Genomic DNA, 18168 nt, shown 5'->3' on the forward strand with positions numbered 1-18168 from the left:
GTTCCTACGTAAGTAATCAATTTTGACTTATGTAATAAAATAGGCTTTTGCTATAATTCTAAGTTGTTTTGGGAAAAATATAAATGACATTATAGCTTTATCGACTCAGTTTTCAAATTGGAGAAATAAGGTGAGAACACTCAAACTTAGTCTCTGTAGATTTAGAAAGATCTTTCGTTGAATTGTTAATAAGAAAGAATATGTGTGCATACCTACATGGTGCATTATGGCAAAGTCCCTTAGTATTATAATAAATGTTTCATAACTTTAAAATATAAAACTACATCATGTGAACTTAAACTAACAAGTTCAAACAATTGACCTTTTAACCAAACACTATTCAGAAATAAGTAAAACACACACGACACCGCACGCCACTGCCAATAACATCAAGACTACATACCAAACTAAAAATGTACAAGATTCTATTACTCTGTGCTGTCTTCACTGCAGTGTATGGAAGAAGTGTCCACGTGGGACAAACCTTCGAACACAATGGAGTTAAAAAGATCTACGAAATGACGTTTTCAGCAAATGCTATACCTTTCTTCAAACGAGAGAAGATGGTGACTTTCGAATACACGGACAATATTAAAGGGATCTCCATCACTGATTTGGACAACGGTCTCGCCGAACCTTCGATTACTTTGGGAGGATTAGGCTTTCCTTCTGTAAACATCAAGTTGAAGAGTGAACGAGGATCCGGTTTCAACTTTATCGTAGCCATTTATGCGTGATTTTTTTGTGTGAAGTAGTTTCTTGAATGTTTTTCTATTGAAATTGTTACAATGAATGTGTCAATATTCCGTCTGTGGTGCTAATTGTGCTTATCGATAAGTAAATATACGCTTTATGTATTCTATGTGTAATTTATCTAATTAAGTGATCAACTATTCTTTAAATGAATACTTCTTCTTGTTCATGATCTAACGGCAATGTACAGGCAGCTCCAAAGTTATATTTGTTAGTTAAATGCAAAGAGCTGGTTTGAAACCTCGTATTCGTGCAATAATTATTTAAATGCTCATGCATTTTAGTTTTTGCGTGATGTTTTCCTTTTCTTCTTCTGTGTCTTGTCCTTATCCCACATTATGTGGGGTCAGCAAAGCGCGTTAACTTTCTCAAAACTATGCTGTCTATAGGTTCGGCTGAGTAGGTGCATGGCTATTTTACAACCGGCCGCTTTATCATTTTCTGTAAGTTGTAATAGATGATAATATTTATAATACGCTCTAGTAATATACAACTTTAGTTAAAATCATTTAGGTATGTAGAACGCACGTGACTTTTCTGTCATGCATCTACAATACCTAATTAATTAAAACGTTATTGCTTCTCTGATAACAAAATGGGAAAGATCGATATGCCGGAGCACTTTATACATCATACTTATTATATTTTAACTCAACACAAATGAATCCAATTAGAGTTACTATTGTAATCTACGCTTTGCCTACCGTATGAAATCCGTCCTAGGAAATCGATCAAATTACTTTTCATTTCTATTTACGTATCTTAATCTTGTTTGTTTACTCAAAAGTCAATGGTCACATTACCCATGTAAACGCCTTCTAACGCCGTCATTGGCCGAGAGTTGAGTTACATTACAAGACATTTGACCTTTCCTTCCTACATGTGTTTCCTTCTCCTTCCTTCATCGCATAAAATCATCTCAGTCGCATTATTCACCTCTCAGTGACCACATACTAGCAAAAATGATTAAAATAACCGTTTTATTGAGCGCGATCGTAGTTTTAGCAAACTGTACCAGTGTTTTTGTTGGCCAAACGTACGACCATTCTGGTTTAATTCGGAAAGTGTATGACAAAATGGTTGACAATGTCGCTGTTCCGTTTATCAAACGGGACGAGGTAGTACATTTTGAGTATCCTGCAGGAGACCAGAAAATAAAAGGTATTGCTATTAAGGATTTGGCGGAAAGTAAAGCAGAAGCATCGATCACCAGAGGAGGACTTGGATTCAACTTTGTGGATATCAAATTGAAAAGTGAAAGAGGCTCCGGTTTGAAATACTTGATCGAAATCTACGCCTAAATGTGATAACGTGTTTGTGAATAATTTCTATAAAACTGACTCAATTTGAAAAGGAACTTTAATTAAAATGATATGTTATTTGATTAAATGAATTACTGTTACGTTGTCTTGTTTTATTTTGTTACTTTTAAGAACGAATCATGTTTTAGCTTCTTACTATCTCGTCAGTGACCTGAGTGATAATCCCCGATAAATTATTGGTTCAATATTTATTTTGTTGTCATCATGTTTACCTTTTCTCTCTTAGTTAATTAGGTACTTACACAAAAATATGCAAGAACCTATTCTAGAATTTAGAACTCTGGTCTACATAATACCTATACGGTAGTTTACACGTTGAGACTAAAATGCTGGACGAGTATGAGTGTGTGTAGTCTGTTGATTCATTGGTTGTAACATTTCATGAAGAATGGAATGAAAGAATTGAAGATAATAAATGGTTTACTTTTTAAATTAAATACCACGCGAGAGGAAGAAGCTTAAGTTAAGCTGCACTAGTTTAGTACCTACTACCTTCTGTTTCTCATATCTACCTACAGTACCTACCGTCTAATTGAGCACTATTAACGATGAAAATACCTACGAGGTACGTAAATGTCGTGATCAATAATTGATCATTAGGCTGGGCAAGGGCGATTTGCTTAGCGAGAACCAGGTGCCAGACGAAAAAATATTTTTACTTCATTATTAAGCAGTGTAGGCTCTGAACAGCTTCTGAAATGACGTGCTTCTCAATCAAAATGTAACTCCCGCGAAGGGTAAAAGAAGGAGATAGGTGCTTGCGAGGATTTATATTTGACTAATAAGCAATTTAGACCTAGAAGTTAACATACTTTTAAAATTAAGTTACTTATTAAATTAATATAGCAATGCTTTGAATAGCGAAAAAGCAATAAGTAGGCACATAAAATAAATCTAAATGCAACTTTACAGCATATATATTAAAGTATTAATAGAATTATTTAGTTGAATAATACTAATAAATTAATATATTTCTATCTGCGCAGCTGCGTTATAAATTATTATTGTTGGCATAAATAGCGCTAAACGTGATTAATAGAATTTGTTCTTATGTCTTAAAGCAATAACAAAACGCCACGCTGAAATATGTTGCCATATATTATACAATTGTGCCACTTTAACAAAAATAACTGTAAACTAGTGTAAACATTTGTAAAATTATTCGGTCGGTTTGTTCAAATTGAATTATTGCTAAAATTTTATCAGTGAACTACCTATCGTCTATGAGGCTTTTACGGCTTTACCCCAGAAATTAATTAATAAATAAATTAAAACCTTAGCCACTGTCTAAAGCTAGTTTATGTTTTAGTTTAAATAATGTTTGATAAGATAAAGACTTGGCTATCGTATAGTAAAATCTTTGAAAAGTAATTGCAAGCAAAGTTTTGGAAAGAATTTTGTTATTTTTTCAAATATGTGCTTAAAAGTATAGTAATTTTTTCACCATTATTACTAAGTAGCGGGGTGAACTCCCATAAACATTGGTAAATTTCTATAAACTGGCAATCTTTAAAACTCTCTTTCCAACAGCGAAACACAGAGATTGGATATAAAAAGTACTGCAATTTTAGACTTTAACACCAGGGAATAAGGCGCATGATTAATATTATTATCGCCTGTCTATCTAGATACGTGACACGGTACCTGATGAGCATGTTTGAACCACTTGACCGGCTTGCGTTGCGTATACTTCTATCTCTTTCTGTCAGTCAAAAATTCAAGAGTTTAGTCGTCGACACAGCTAACTTTTTAAAGTTTTTACGGATGGTCAAAAAGTAACTTTTTGCGTGTAATATTATGTTTTGCGATATCCTTTTATCGTATTGATGTGAATAAATAGTGTTTAAGTGTTGTGAAGTTTGGTTTTATCAAGTATGAAGGCTGTGTAACTGTTTATTGTTTCATGTAGGTGGCTACCTACTATTGTAGTTTGGCCCAATGTGAAAGTGTTTTCGCATAAAATTCAGATCCCATTGTTCGATCTTTCCGGGTATACGTTGGGAAAAACTTTGATAAGTGCAACTTGCGTGAGGAGTAGCCTGATTTTAGTGCAATGTGTAATATTTTAACTTAAAACTTAGTTTATTCACCGCAATTTCAATTTGGTAAGTGTACGGACGTGATATTATTCTCTAAATGTTCATTGACACCCCATAACATTAACTAAAAATATTTTGTGACGTGTTTATAGTATCATTAAACAATTTTTTACGAGTATTTTATATGGACAGTATTAGTAAGATAAGACTTTGAAACTGAATTGGGAATTTAGAAATTCGAAACCTGTTGCTTTCATGACATAAACTAGTAAAAAGTTTTCTTTATTCTGATTGATCTGAGTTTCAGAATAAAAATAAGTCTACATTGCTTTTCATTTACCAGAATAGAATAACAGTAAGCATCAAGATAGATTAGCAAATAGATCATTTAATGATTTACTTGCACTTGTTAAATTACAAATGCAATTTTAATCTAATATCTAAGAATATTATTAATTACAATAGTTTGCTTTCAAACAAGATAAAATATTGGCCAATGATCACTTTCTCAGCTATAAATAATGATAAAATGAACATTTTAAATTACTATTACATTTATGGCTGCAATTACACTGTAATTAACAGTTTTTTGTAAAAACCAATAAATCATGTATAATCTGTTCTATTTGTTATGATGAAAGTCTTGTAAACTTGAAGCGTAAACTGTGTTTAAAAACTTTACGTTTACAAGCTAATTAAGAACATTTCACTTGGAAATATACATAAAATCACGCATTATCCTTTGTGAAAACAGTCAAGCAAATTGTCCGCAAAATTATATTACGTAAAAATAAAAAAGATACCTAGTATAAAGAACCTTTGTCTTTCCATAATTGTTAATGAATAATCTAATGATTTATTCAAAAATGTAATTATAAAAGGTATTTATCGTGTCTATTGTGGTTTTTTTAATGTAAAATATTTTACGTTTCAGCATGGAATCTACGGCAGCTACAATGAATTTGCAACCCTTGGATAATATCTTCTCTTCAGGTATTTATTTAATAATATTTTACTACACAATTTAAATCTATTTAGTATTAAATTGAGTAGTATTTAATGCCAAAAATTTCCTTAGGTCTGTTAAAAACATACTTCCAAGCTCAGTCCGTTAATGAATACCAACCTTGATTCCAATGCATTTACTTGGATCTTGTGGTTATGTCCAAATTAAAAATTCTTTTGTAGATACATCATTTATATAATATGCTATTTATCCCTGAGTATATTTTTATCAACTTTTTATAACCATAGTTTGTTTAAACAAACATTTGAAAACTCTAAACTCTCTAACAAAGACTAAACGCGTATTGCATACCTAATAAATATATTCTAAGAAACTTAGCTAATTGTCATCTAACATTTGAAATGCATTATCAAACTCATCTTTAATTGCATGTTAGAACATCACAAAATGTCAAAGTTCACACAAAACTAGAACAAAACAACTAAGAACACACTAATTGATTTTAGATAATTACTAATTAATGACATTTGGAACGTTATTAATTGCTTGACTATCAGAACTTGTTGCATCACTAATAACTGTTTTGTGTTATGATATTGGATATAGTATATTTCAATGCTATATTTAGTATGATAAGAATTCAATTACACAGATTTACTGTTACATAAAAACTATTTTATCTAATTAAGCACGGGTGAGACGGGTGCTATGCTCTGCCATTAGTATTTAGCTAGGGTCTGGGTTCATTTCCCGTACGAAAATAAGGTGACGTGACAATGTCCTCTCAAGAAGATCATAAAACTTGTTCTCACTTTTCTGATTAAGGTTTGATAGGTCTGGCCAGTGTTGCCAGTTTAATTATGATATATTATAAAACAAAAATTTAAAGATACGCGATTTTAGTGCCTATTAGGATGGCGAAAAAAAATGTCAATTATGCAATTGAGTCAATCAGACTTGTTCATCTGCCCTAAAATCGATTTTTTGAAATCGTGCCAACAATATAAAGCTGGCAACACCAGAATGAGGGTAGCATTAAAAACGAAATAATAACCTGTTCAGTTGATAACAATGGCAAATATTTTATTTACTAGTCACTTGTCAATGCACTTAAGAATAGTCATTATCAACGATGCACTATCTAACCTCACCCATAGCTCCTAATTACGTCACCGTACACCCCATTCACACGCTTATTGCCAAGTAATTAGGGCTATAATTGCTCGCGACTTCACTGATAGCCTGTACCGTATTGTAGTCAAATAAATGCAGTAGAGAATACCATTTGTTCTGTTGTAAAAAGTAGTCGTTTTTTTGATATTACGAGAGGCCTAGGACCGTATTACGGTTATGGTTTTGCTTCGTCTTGGTAACACACCCCTAGTGTCTTTAAGGAGTGAAATACAGATGTATAGATTCAAGGGTTGTGTTAAGTTCATAAAAAGTTAATTTCTAAGTTCGATTCCCTGTAGGCAATAAAAGTTAATAAAATTATCTGTCAAACCCGAAACATATAGTTACTAAGTTAATAAAACTATAGTTAATAGCTGCTATACCTAAATCATAATAAATTAATTAACTCACTGACATAATATGGGGTTAAGTTCTCGAAAGTTCCATAACTTTTGCCCTCAGAAACCCCACTCTTTATTACATCTCCGATATGACACTTTAAATTCAATCAGAGGACAAACACGATGTTCGACATTTCCGTCGACGCATTTACGCGTCTCGAAGTGCGCATTGTCATAATAAAATCGCACCAAACAGCGTAAAACTTCGCTTTTGCGCAGACAGGTGCAAAAACCCATTACTTTTGATTGTATGTGTAGAAATTTTGTTGAAGAAATTAATGTTATTTTTCTCGTTTGTGTATGCTTACGATATTTTCTAGACCTTCATTCCACATACATTCTCACTCCCGCCTCCCGATTGACTGAGGGTGTTGAATACTTTAGCCTCTGTGGAAGGTTTCAACGGGATCGATTCGGCGCATGCGCCCTAATCCTAGCCCGTACAAAGGCAAGGCTGCTCCCTTGTAAGCTGGGCCTGTCAAAATAATACACAGGTTTTCGCGAATTTTGCACGCGACCACTTCACTTATCATTTTAAAGAAATATTCTCATTCAAACTTATAATAAAAAATGTCGTTGTATATCATTAAAAGGTTTATATTTTCCTGATTTCAGTTCACTGTGTTCGGTTTTAGTTTTGTTGATTTTACCTTTAATTTGTTATGTTTAATTTCTGATGTGACTGTTATTTCGTGTTCATTGGTAATCGAATTAGTGGTGTTGTACAAAAATGTAGCTGATTCTCCAGCGGCTAACTAGGTATGTACATTACTTGTAGCATTTACTTGTTGCGCTCGTTTTTAATGTTCCGATTACGTAATACATTATGAACTTTAATTATCTGATGATTGTCTTAATGTTATTGATGTCTACGCGTAAATTACGATAACTTTGCCTTGTTAATTTGAATCGTAATAAGCATAATATTTGTATTGCGCGACCATGTTGGGCGCCACTAAAAGACAACTAAAATATAACAGAAATCTTTAAACAGTTTAGTAGTAATACTTTTACTAAAGATTAATCAATTCTCTCTGTTATTCTACTACGATTCAACCTATGTGTGTAGAAGCAGCGATGTACGAGTACACATAACATGTGAACGGTAAAAATCAATTAAAACTCACTCGTCTATACGAAAAACCGCTCAACTGCAAGTCAAACTTGCGCAATTAGTGGCCTGTAGCATGACTTTCAGCTTTCGATGAGGAATAAAAGTTTGTTTGCATTTTGTAAAGAAAAAGTATACATGGTATCGATATTACATACTTTCTTGTTGGTACTTTACTTTTAAGGCGTTGTAAGTGTAATCAAATGATTTTGCAGCCTAAAGCAGTATTTAGTTTATTAGTTAACACACAGCTTAGTTGTCACAGCCTAAAATATTGTAATACAAATTAATATGACTGAAAACGTAGATATCTATGGCAAGCCAACGCACCATACATACATCTCCTGATTCATCAAAATTCTTACATTTTGCCTCAAAGCAGCCAGTTTTTAAAACCTTTTTACGTGCAACATCTTTTGTAACTCGCAATTATCTTCACGAGATCCCTCGCTAATTCATCTCCTAATTGCAGTAATTGAACACTAATTTAAAGGAAAAGTTTACTTTGAAGACGATTTTTAGATCAAAGTTAACACAAATTATAGTCTTTTCATTCTTTCGCGTGGATAGAACTTTCTGTCTGGGATCTTTTAGCCATTTGAAGATCAATAAATCATATCAAAACCTTTGACCCGAGAGCTTTATAGTCTGCTCTTCCAACTGCCTTCCTATAAATTCGGGTTATTCGAATACCCTACCTACTTCTTAAAAATATGGAGATTCAGGATGCCTACATACGTTCACATGCCTTCACGTTAAATTGGCGTGAATTACTACCTCTCTTAGCCCTTTCTCTTACGAATTCGTGACCTACGGCCTACAAGCCGTTTCATTATGCGCAAACGTATCTAATTTCTCCTTAAAGGTAACGTCCAATGGTAAGATAAAACGAGAGCAAAAGAATTCTTGTCGTCTCTAGAGTTCTTTTCTTCAAACTACACATAGATTTAATCGGTAGAGTCCCTTAATGTTTAGTAGTTATTATTGAAGAAGCAAAATCAATATGTAGATTTTTACTCCGGCAGATCCGTAGCTCTAATATGATACTATGGATTAAAGAATTACGCAATTCTAAAAGGAAAAGTCTGCTTGGAACAGAAAAAATCAGAAATAATCTTTTTAGACGACAATATGTTCTTTTAGTACAGAAGAATTACAATTCTATGAGTACAACATTATTACCAATAGTCTCATTATCTGAGTGAACACCTACTTATATCCCGATGCGTCTACATCAGGGCCGCACATTGTTCGCTATGTAAAGGCAACATCTGTGCCTCATAACTCACGTTAACCAATTAGAAACGCTACCGATTATTGTGCAGAGCAAGGACATGTACTCAAACTGGAAAAATAACGTTGACATTTCATTATTACCAAAAAAATATGGTATTTGCTTAACCATTGGATAAAGTGAGATACAAATTGAAAACAACGAAATCTTTAATTTTTTGACAATGGAAATACGTTTCCAGATTTACGTAGTAAAACGTTTATTAAATTACTCATACTACGTTTTTTAACAACTGAAAAGACATTTCCAGAATCAGTAAGATATGTTTTTACTGATACTAATTTCTCAATTCACGATGAGTTTCTTTTTTTACCAAAAAATGACTTGAACTTTTTGCCAGACAAAACTACATTTGTATGGACATGAAATCCCTGAAGAGACTACCGATCTACGAACCTTCAATGGGTCGGGTGAATTCGCAAAGGACTGAAATGTATAACGAAGTGTACGGATATGGAATATCATACTAGACGTCCTGGGAAAGCCTGTCTACAATCTAGCCTCATCTACCTTTATCTTACCAGACTTTAACGCATTTTTATAATGCGATGGGGAAATGGAAAAGTTAAAGGTTTACGGTGCCTTCTTTATCACACGCTGTTTCGACTGACTTAGATCAGTCTTCGTAATTTTCAATCGCGCTTAAGACGAGTTGGATTATAATATTATTGTATAAGTTGCGATAGCTTTGACTGTGAAATGTGAATTTCTTTTCTTACGACTAAAATTTCCTATCTTCACCTGTCTACTACAAAACGGCTAACAGTAATCAATTAAAACAGATAATTCCCACTAATTACCTCAAACAATACCTTTTCAACAAAGAATTACCTTCAAAAACACATAATAGCATTCAATGCTTATGCATTAGCCATGCTAGATTTGGCTTCACGCATGTTTCTTGATGCGATATGCCTTTTTTGTCCTAAGATTTCGTTATCGACCATTTGCTTTGTTGGTTTTACCGAATAGAGGCAGTATATGGTACATCCACCCACATTGTGTCGTTATTGATGGTATTGTGCATAGACGTTAAGTGATGTAAAAAATAGAGACTCTGTTTGAGCATTAAGATTTATTGAAATTGGATCTGGGTTTCTTATTGGTTAAGGAGTGATACTAGTGATAGACGACATCTTTATTTTAATTTTAACAACCTAGGATTGTTATAGATTTATTGGTTTCACTACTGCGTTTAATATTGGACACGCGCTTCCCTTTCCAACTCTTCACATGTCTGCTATTCCACCCTAGTTTTTGCCGAAGGGATCCAGGTCATCAATTCATCATGTCACTAGTCTAGTACTTCAATTTAGATTGCCACAAGGACACGTTCTTCGTCATAAAGTATTAGATAGGGATTACAAAACTCTTTTCAATTTATGCAATTTAGCTTCGAGCATTGGCCTTTATAAAAGATGCGCTATGCACTCTATCGCAGCCTTGGCATTATAATTTACTAATGAGCAAATGACTCGATTAAAACAAATTAACTGCATGAAAGTAGGATCCAACCTTCGGACTTTAAAGGCAATTTGGCTAATCATGTAACTTAGACTGACATTTGCTCTTTTACGACCTAAATACCATTTTGTGCATAAAATTATTAACGGAATAGTGACTGCGTGTGTAAGAGTGTATGTAGTAGTAAGTAATATGTCATTGGGTTTCAAAAGCCACTACTAGTGCGCTGGCTTTTGAAGGGTGACCAATCTGGGTAAACTAGCTGATTCCCACTTCACTACTCTCGTGCAACATAACAGTTTGTTATGTTCTTAATAGCCCCATAGGAGTTAAATTTTAAGTAGTGTTTTGGTTGTGTTTTAGACTATGTTTGACCCGTCTTCAGCCATTTATGTTCTAAAATACAAAATCGACTTGAATTCGTTATGTTTATATTGATTTTTTGTATGTTTCTACGGTGGTGTGTCTCTTAACTTATTGGATTCCTTCTGCGACATTTATTTAATTCAATAGAAATGTGAGAAAAGCCTCAAAAATGGAAGGGAGCTGGTTCGATGTAAGCAGAATCAAATAATGAAGTATCTTGTAAGGTATAATAAATCTGTCCCGTTTTCCCTGTATGTTTGGTTTCTGTTATTTGTACGAGGCGCCATGGGACGGCGACTGTCAGTCTGTGAGTCCACGAGAAAAACATTGTCATTTATCTCTGATATTGTTTTTGATGTCCATTTCGTTTTGGTAGATGAAGTAGCCTTTGACGGAGTATTGATTCGTTGTTTTTAATCCATGTTGATAATAATTCAGATGATAACATATTGGGTATACTCTGTAGTACTTTTAGAATGCTCCAAACGAAGGTTCTTGTGTATTAGGTCTAATTTAATTCTTGCTTGACTAAAGTTAGTATGGCACCCAACAGGCTCAGCTTTGAAAGCGTAATCTTTCAGCGCGCTTCCAATCCGTCACTTACCACTTTTTCTTAATAAAGCTATTTCTTATTGATCTTTCTTAACCCTTAGGCAGAACTATAAGATGATGACCCTTCGCTTATTATGACAACCAGATTGCCTTAAATGGCGCCATGTGAACTAACATTCCGTAAACACCAAGTACTATTAATTACGAAACTACGCAATAAAGTGTCATAATATAACGTAACCTTATGTCGTCACGATGAACCATAATCCGTTTATATGGCGGTGTTAATGAGATTCCTCGAATATCGTCCAATCGGAAAATTAGAGCCCTTTGTCCTTGAGAGGACAGCGGTTACGATAGATATTGACAGCTTAAAAGGGCCCGAGTACCCAGATTGTTGGCGGGCACCGAATTCACTGGTTTGTGAATAAAATTGATATAAATTTTAGGTCTGATTGTCAGCGGAATAGATTAAAAGCGAAGGGAAATATATGGAAGAATCTTATGTTTTCTTTAAGGTATTATTGCAGAAAAGAACCTGCTGTGACTTTGCTTAAGAGTACTGTTCGACCAGTGCAAAGGGCAAAAGTAACCTTATGTCTGCCGTTAAAATGTAAAGTCCATGTTTCTTTGATTCAGAAGTAGATTTAAAGCAAATTTTAGTAATACAGTTCGTAAGAATTTTTCCCCGAAAAACAGTCAAAAAGAACACGGAAAATTCAACTCGTGCCAGATCGTGGGCAGTAAAGTAAATAAATAGAGCCAACGACTTCGTGGGTAGTATGTCGCCATAAAAAAAAGGTCCACGCAATTAACAGTATCTGTACCAGAAATAAAAGCAACAAAACAATGGTCAGGTTTTCCCATACAAACGTATGTGAAGCAGTCTGTGAGCTATTGTAAAAGTGACGGCTGTTGCGAGATGATTTAAGATCCTTTTACAATCTCATGGCCTGCTCTAAACAATATGATGGTTGGAGCACGTTTACCAATTTCATTATTGTTTCTGTAGGCCTTTTAAATTTTTGCTTACTTTGCTTCCTTTTTTTAACCACCTACTTTATGTAATTTCGGCCTCACCCCAAGGTAGACTAGTAGAAAATGCCTTTGGAATTAGGTCCGCCTGTCCATCTTTGAAAAAAATAATGATCTTCACCTTTCTCGAGTTTTTGGCTTTCCTGTGTTCGGATCGAGAGAATACAGGAAACTTAAAATAAATACTCTCAAGCTTCAGTAATGCCGTCTGTTGATTTGGGAAGAGAAAGAAGAGGGAAAACTTTTAGTTGAGCAATGAGTTTAAAAAAATTATATCCATTCGAGCCAATTGCCTAAAAATGTGGTTATTTTAATTTTTCCTGCATAATGTAAATGGAAAAATCTACTGGAAAAGTCAATCTCACGTAGTATTTACGTAAACACGAAGAATTAACTCTCCAATGTGGAATATTACAGGGTAATCTGTTACGTGTCTTTCGATATTGTAATCGGACTCTGTATTACGAGCCGAGGTATTTATTTATCTCAACGATTTGTTTATCCTAGGATTGTGCTGTACACACGTGTTTAGTGTTTATCTCGTTATCTGTGTTGGCCTACTGACCGATACGATTGCGGTTTTCTAAACATTCGTACATTAGAAGATCGATTTGCTAGGATTTCTCAACAAACATCAAAAAGACCGAGCTGCAATTATATTAATGTGTAACAAGGCTCTTTTATAGCATCATTAAGGTCAAATATTATTGATTGCGATTGTGACTGTATTTTTCTTCTGCAGAAGATATTTTTCAAGCTCTTTTTTTTTCAGTGAAATGTGATTATTCTCCCAGCAATAAGTACAGCAAAATAAAACCAATAAATGAGGATTCTCGTTGGAATAGAATACATGCCTAAGGTAATGTCCGTGAATTAAAATAAGTCTCTGATTCAATTCTAGAATTTGGGTTTGGCTCTATCGACTGCTAGTCAAAATACCTAAATGTGCTAATATTAAAGGCTGAGAAGAAGAAAGCGATAATATTTATCTGTTTATTCGAGTCCGCGCTCAAGCGATTGCTTTGAAACACAATATCTGAGAATCTTGTTATCTGATATTCGAGTTTACTTTCCCACAAGAATATAAGGAAACTAAAATGTTTCTTTACTGTATATCTTTGCATTCCAAGCAAATCTTATTTGTTATGATTTTACTTGATTTTATTCGGATGTTTGCGGTAGACGTTTCGTCTGGTTTGGCGACGAAAAGTCTCGTGAACTTTGCCCAATTCAAATAGTTTTTCCGATAGTTTTTCTCGAAGATGTGACTTACAAACATGGCGCTGCCTTGAATTTAGCTTGCCGTACTGTTTCTCAAGCTACTTTTATCTTAATATAAGTTAAACGTGCTTATAGTTCACCTCTGTTTCTTTTGACAGTTTTAAACGCTTTAAGCTATTGTACGTTAACATTACTTACTCATACTAAGACTAAATCGTCTACCTGAATAATTGTTTCATCAAATTTAATGTCTCCCTACATTTCGTGCAATTATCACCACTTTTTCATCTCGATTTTAGAGAACTCAATGAAGAAACGGTTGGCAATATTTAACGGAACCGAAAGGCCGAAACAATGGTGCGAATTTCCCATACAAAAGTGTCTACAACGGTAACTAGTACCTACTTCACCGTAACTTATTGTTGAAATAAAACTTATGGCATTATTTAACTTGCTGAGTGGATCCATAAAGACTTAAGTACAACTTTTTATTTGAATACAATGGCTACTGAGATTGATACAGATAAAATTGAATTATGTTGTAACATAATCGTAATAGTTATCAAAGTTATAACTGTATTGAACCCAATAGCGTCAGTTCGATAGCTCCACGAAAACCTTTCTCATCGGTCAATATTGCTTAATGACGTCAGAGGGGATCAAAAGCCCAACATTATTGTCTCATAGCCCTTTGTCTTTGAAGCGAACCTTCGAGACTTTCATTACTCGTAGAGGAATTCTTTAGTAACTCGAGAAATATGCTCAAACGTGAATAAACTTTGTTAGAACGCTGAATGCAAAAGTAAGCGCCTTAATTTAATGATAATATTTTGTTTTCAAAACAAAAGGAAAATGTACGGTTGTTGGTAATTTATTTGTTAGAATTGCAAATTAAAGATAAACATCTTTTAGTATGTTTGTTTTTGGCGACGAGCCAAATATACTAATGTTAAAATGTGTATTACGGTAAACTTTCCCGTGTGCTATATTCTTTGCCACAGAAATATAAAGTGCTATGTGTAATAATATTCATGAGGAAAACTAGCATAGAAAAAAGGGCAGGGCATTGATGCAACTGGTGGCTACTAGCTACGGGACATCCTAACAAAAAGGTTTTCAGGGCAAGAAATTATCGTATATGGAATAGTTCTAAAGACTCTTCATATCGAAAGAATATACTAATCGATGTATAGAGTGAGAAATATATAAATGGCTTGAAAAATCCCTTCCTTCTGGATATAATTTGCTCACTCACTAGAGAAGGTGCGGGAACTATTAATATATACGGAAGAACTAAGTTCACCGCTCTTATAAGTTGAAAAATGATATCTTTTGTACCATATTGCATGAAAAGCAATGTAGGTAGGGGAACCTGTTGTACCTTGGCACTATGTGTACCTAGGCCACTGGGCTCGTTTTCATATATTCGCGCGATACTAAATTCTTCTGTTTATGGTATTCGATACGTCACTACAGACTATTCAATGTGAAGTTAGTCGCATACCGCCATTAAGCCGGTGTTTGGTGTTATCGACGCTGAAACTTTTTTGTGTGAAAAAGTAAGTATTTCTAATATATTTTGAAGTCTAATAGTTTTAAAAGTTTTCTAATAGTCACTTAACTGTTATATGCTATCCGTTCTTTGATTTTACAAGTCTCAACACAATAAAAAACTTACGAGATACTTAACTCTAAACTATATAAAATCCACCGTTTTAGTGAAGTTGGAGTAGTGTTGTACCTCGGTCACTGTCGATCAGCTGTACCTTGGCCAGTGGCCGAGGTACAACCTGGATGTTGTACTTTGGCCAGGAGAATATTTTATTAAATTATTTCACATTTACGTAATAATATTCCTAATTAAATATCTTTATTATTTCAGAAATCGATGCAAACATCACTTAAAAACTGGAAATGGCCTGAAAAAGAGGATTTAAATCTGTACCCGATGAGTGACATTGTCGAAAAAATTAAAACCCCGCAAAAAGTTAACAAGAACAGAGAAATTTATTATGTTCCAGAGATACAGAAGTACTGGGATTTCTACTAAATGCATAAGGCTGAATAATATATCTACATTATTGATAGTGTTTTTATAATAGCTAGTCCAAATGACTGATTAAAATTTAAGAGAGAAATAATAATAAAGATAATTGTTTCAATATTTTGTTTTCCATTTGCTATGCTATATAGGTATATTCATTTGCTATATTATATTATGTGATATCGTTTCTGCGCCTGCCAAGTTCCACATGTGTCTTTTGTGAGATTTTGGAAAACTTTTTCTTTTATTTGGGACACAAGATTCATTTTTTTTAACATCAAAATACACATATGGAGTTTGGCAGGCGCAGCGATGTGATGTAACGAAACGGTGGCAAAAAGTTAGTTGTTTTTGTTTAAATATTTTGTTTGAAAAGCATAAAAATAGCTATGAATATTATTTTAATTTTGATAATTTCTAAATGTTGATCATTTGAGAATTTTTAAAATGTTTTGTTAAATACTGTATACTGTAATAATACTGTGTACTGTAATAAATCAAATAAAATGATTTTAGTTAACAAAACTTGATAATTTGCTTAAATTACCCCCAAATTTCAATGTGTCCTAGGTACAACATACTACTGGCCTAGGTACATAGGGTATGTTGTACCTTGGCCACATTTCCCATTTTTTTCTAAATTTAAAAATATTATGTAAGTATTAAATATACATTTCTGATATTTTTTTGGTGAGTACCCAAATAATTGACATTTCAAAATATGCAAATATGATTTGTGTGCTGCACGTCAAATCACAATAAAAAATATATTTCTAAAAAACCGGCCTAGGTACAACAGGTTCCCTTACTTGATAATTGTGAATGAATTTAAAGTGTTACTCAAAACAGTTCCATTGTTATCACTTAAAGACAATTAAACACCGCCGTAATGACAATGTAACACGCGAATTGTAACTGGGTAAAGAGGTTCTTTTATCGCGAATGAAATGTACTTCTTTTCGTACTTGAAGTCGGTTTATTTTGTTTATAAATATCGTGGTAAAAATTTGCTCTATTTGTATAGTTTTTGAAGCAATTTGAGCATCGAATTTAACATCGAAACTAAATGTACTGCAGGAAATAGCTAGCTTTTTATACTAGTCATTCCTACTCGATATTCATAGTCTGCAGGCTGCTAGTGTTCTTTATTCTACTGCAGAATAGCATGTTACGAATACATTTTCCACTTAACTCTCCTTGGAATTGCAAGCAGAATACGGTTCCAATATTCCGGTATAAAATTCAGCCTCTAAACTTTTCTATTTCGTAGCTATAAAGTTAAAAGCGAACTAGGTTTTCTCGTAGATTTGCAGCGTTCCCATTTCGTTCTAATCTTCACACTTGGATTCCGCTCGTGGCCCGCACGAGTTTTCGAGAACAGAATAAAATGTTTTTAAAACGAGAGCACTCAAACGGCTGCAAAGCTATCGATTGCCTTGTGTGGACAGACTCGCACATCTGTGAACCTATTGCAGTTGGAAAACAATTACAACGTATCTAGTTTATTAATCTTGAACCAATGACGCGTGCGGTCATTGGTGAAATATTGGTTAAGGGAGCCTTTGTTAGGGGTATTATAGATTTTCATATTGAGTCAATATTTGTGTGACGGTTAGTTATTTGAATTTTAGTTACTCCTAAATGGTTTCAACGAATTGTGTTCAATTCTTATTGTGGGAGGTGTTTAAAAAGGTGAGGTATTCATTTAGAATTATAATTGAGTCGGCGGAATAATATCACAATGCCACATCTAGTTTGAAACTATTGCACCTGCTATATCCAGTTCAAACAGACTGCAGCTAGCAAAGTTTCAGCAAGTAATATAAGTTACACCGTGTAACCCATATTGCTTTTGCGTCTAGCTAGAATTAGGTGATCCTAACTAAAACTGGCTTCATGTAGTTTAAGTTGGCTCGAACTAGCTATATGCACAAGTTAGCCGTAACATATCGTATTCAGGGTGTTACAATACTTACAATAAAGGTTTCCAGACATCCTTCGTCTTATCCATTCACATACCACAAATGCACAATCGACTGACAACTCGTGACAGTTTCAATTTGGAATCTGTCCAACTTCAGTAGAGCTGTCTCTGTTCTGCGAGCTTCCGCTCGCCTAAATCCTTTGTTTGGGTGTCACCGTGACTTTGAAGCTCTCTGTAGGCTGGTTTCCAGCTGCGTACAGGGTTGTAGCGAGAGACCTTGACCTCTCGAGAGAAGTAGGTCACTCCGGGCGGCCCCGTCTGCGATTATGCATTTTGTATGGAGCTAAATGGGGAAAATATAGGACATGTTTGCTTTGTTTAACTTGTGTTTTTTTTGCGTGCGAATAAAAGGGAAATCTGTGTTAACGAGACATGTTTTGTGCGATTATGTAAGCGGTGATCGTGTGAAATCGTGGATATTGTTTTGCTTCCTACGCATTAT

At 34.1% G+C, this 18168-nt stretch overlaps 1 protein-coding gene across 7 annotated transcripts in view; it reads left to right on the top strand.

The window, feature by feature from the left end:
* Nucleotides 1–3791: 3791 nt before the first annotated feature.
* Nucleotides 3792–18168, top strand: part of cyst (rho guanine nucleotide exchange factor 18 cysts) — a 57370-nt gene continuing 42993 nt past the window's right edge. For 5 of the 7 annotated variants that reach the window (XM_076129717.1, XM_076129711.1, XM_076129713.1 and 2 more), the window contains exons 1-2: nt 3792–4180; nt 5049–5107. In XM_076129717.1, the coding sequence (XP_075985832.1) occupies nt 5050–5107 (58 nt within the window). In that variant the 5' untranslated portion in view covers nt 3792–4180; nt 5049. Of the gene's footprint in view, nt 4181–5048; nt 5108–7034; nt 7415–18168 lie in introns of those variants that run through there. The other 2 variants (XM_076129715.1, XM_076129716.1) reach the window with 1 other exon arrangement.

The sequence above is a fragment of the Anticarsia gemmatalis genome, chromosome 23 (assembly GCF_050436995.1).
Source record: "Anticarsia gemmatalis isolate Benzon Research Colony breed Stoneville strain chromosome 23, ilAntGemm2 primary, whole genome shotgun sequence".
NCBI classification, from domain to species: Eukaryota; Metazoa; Arthropoda; class Insecta; order Lepidoptera; family Erebidae; genus Anticarsia; species Anticarsia gemmatalis.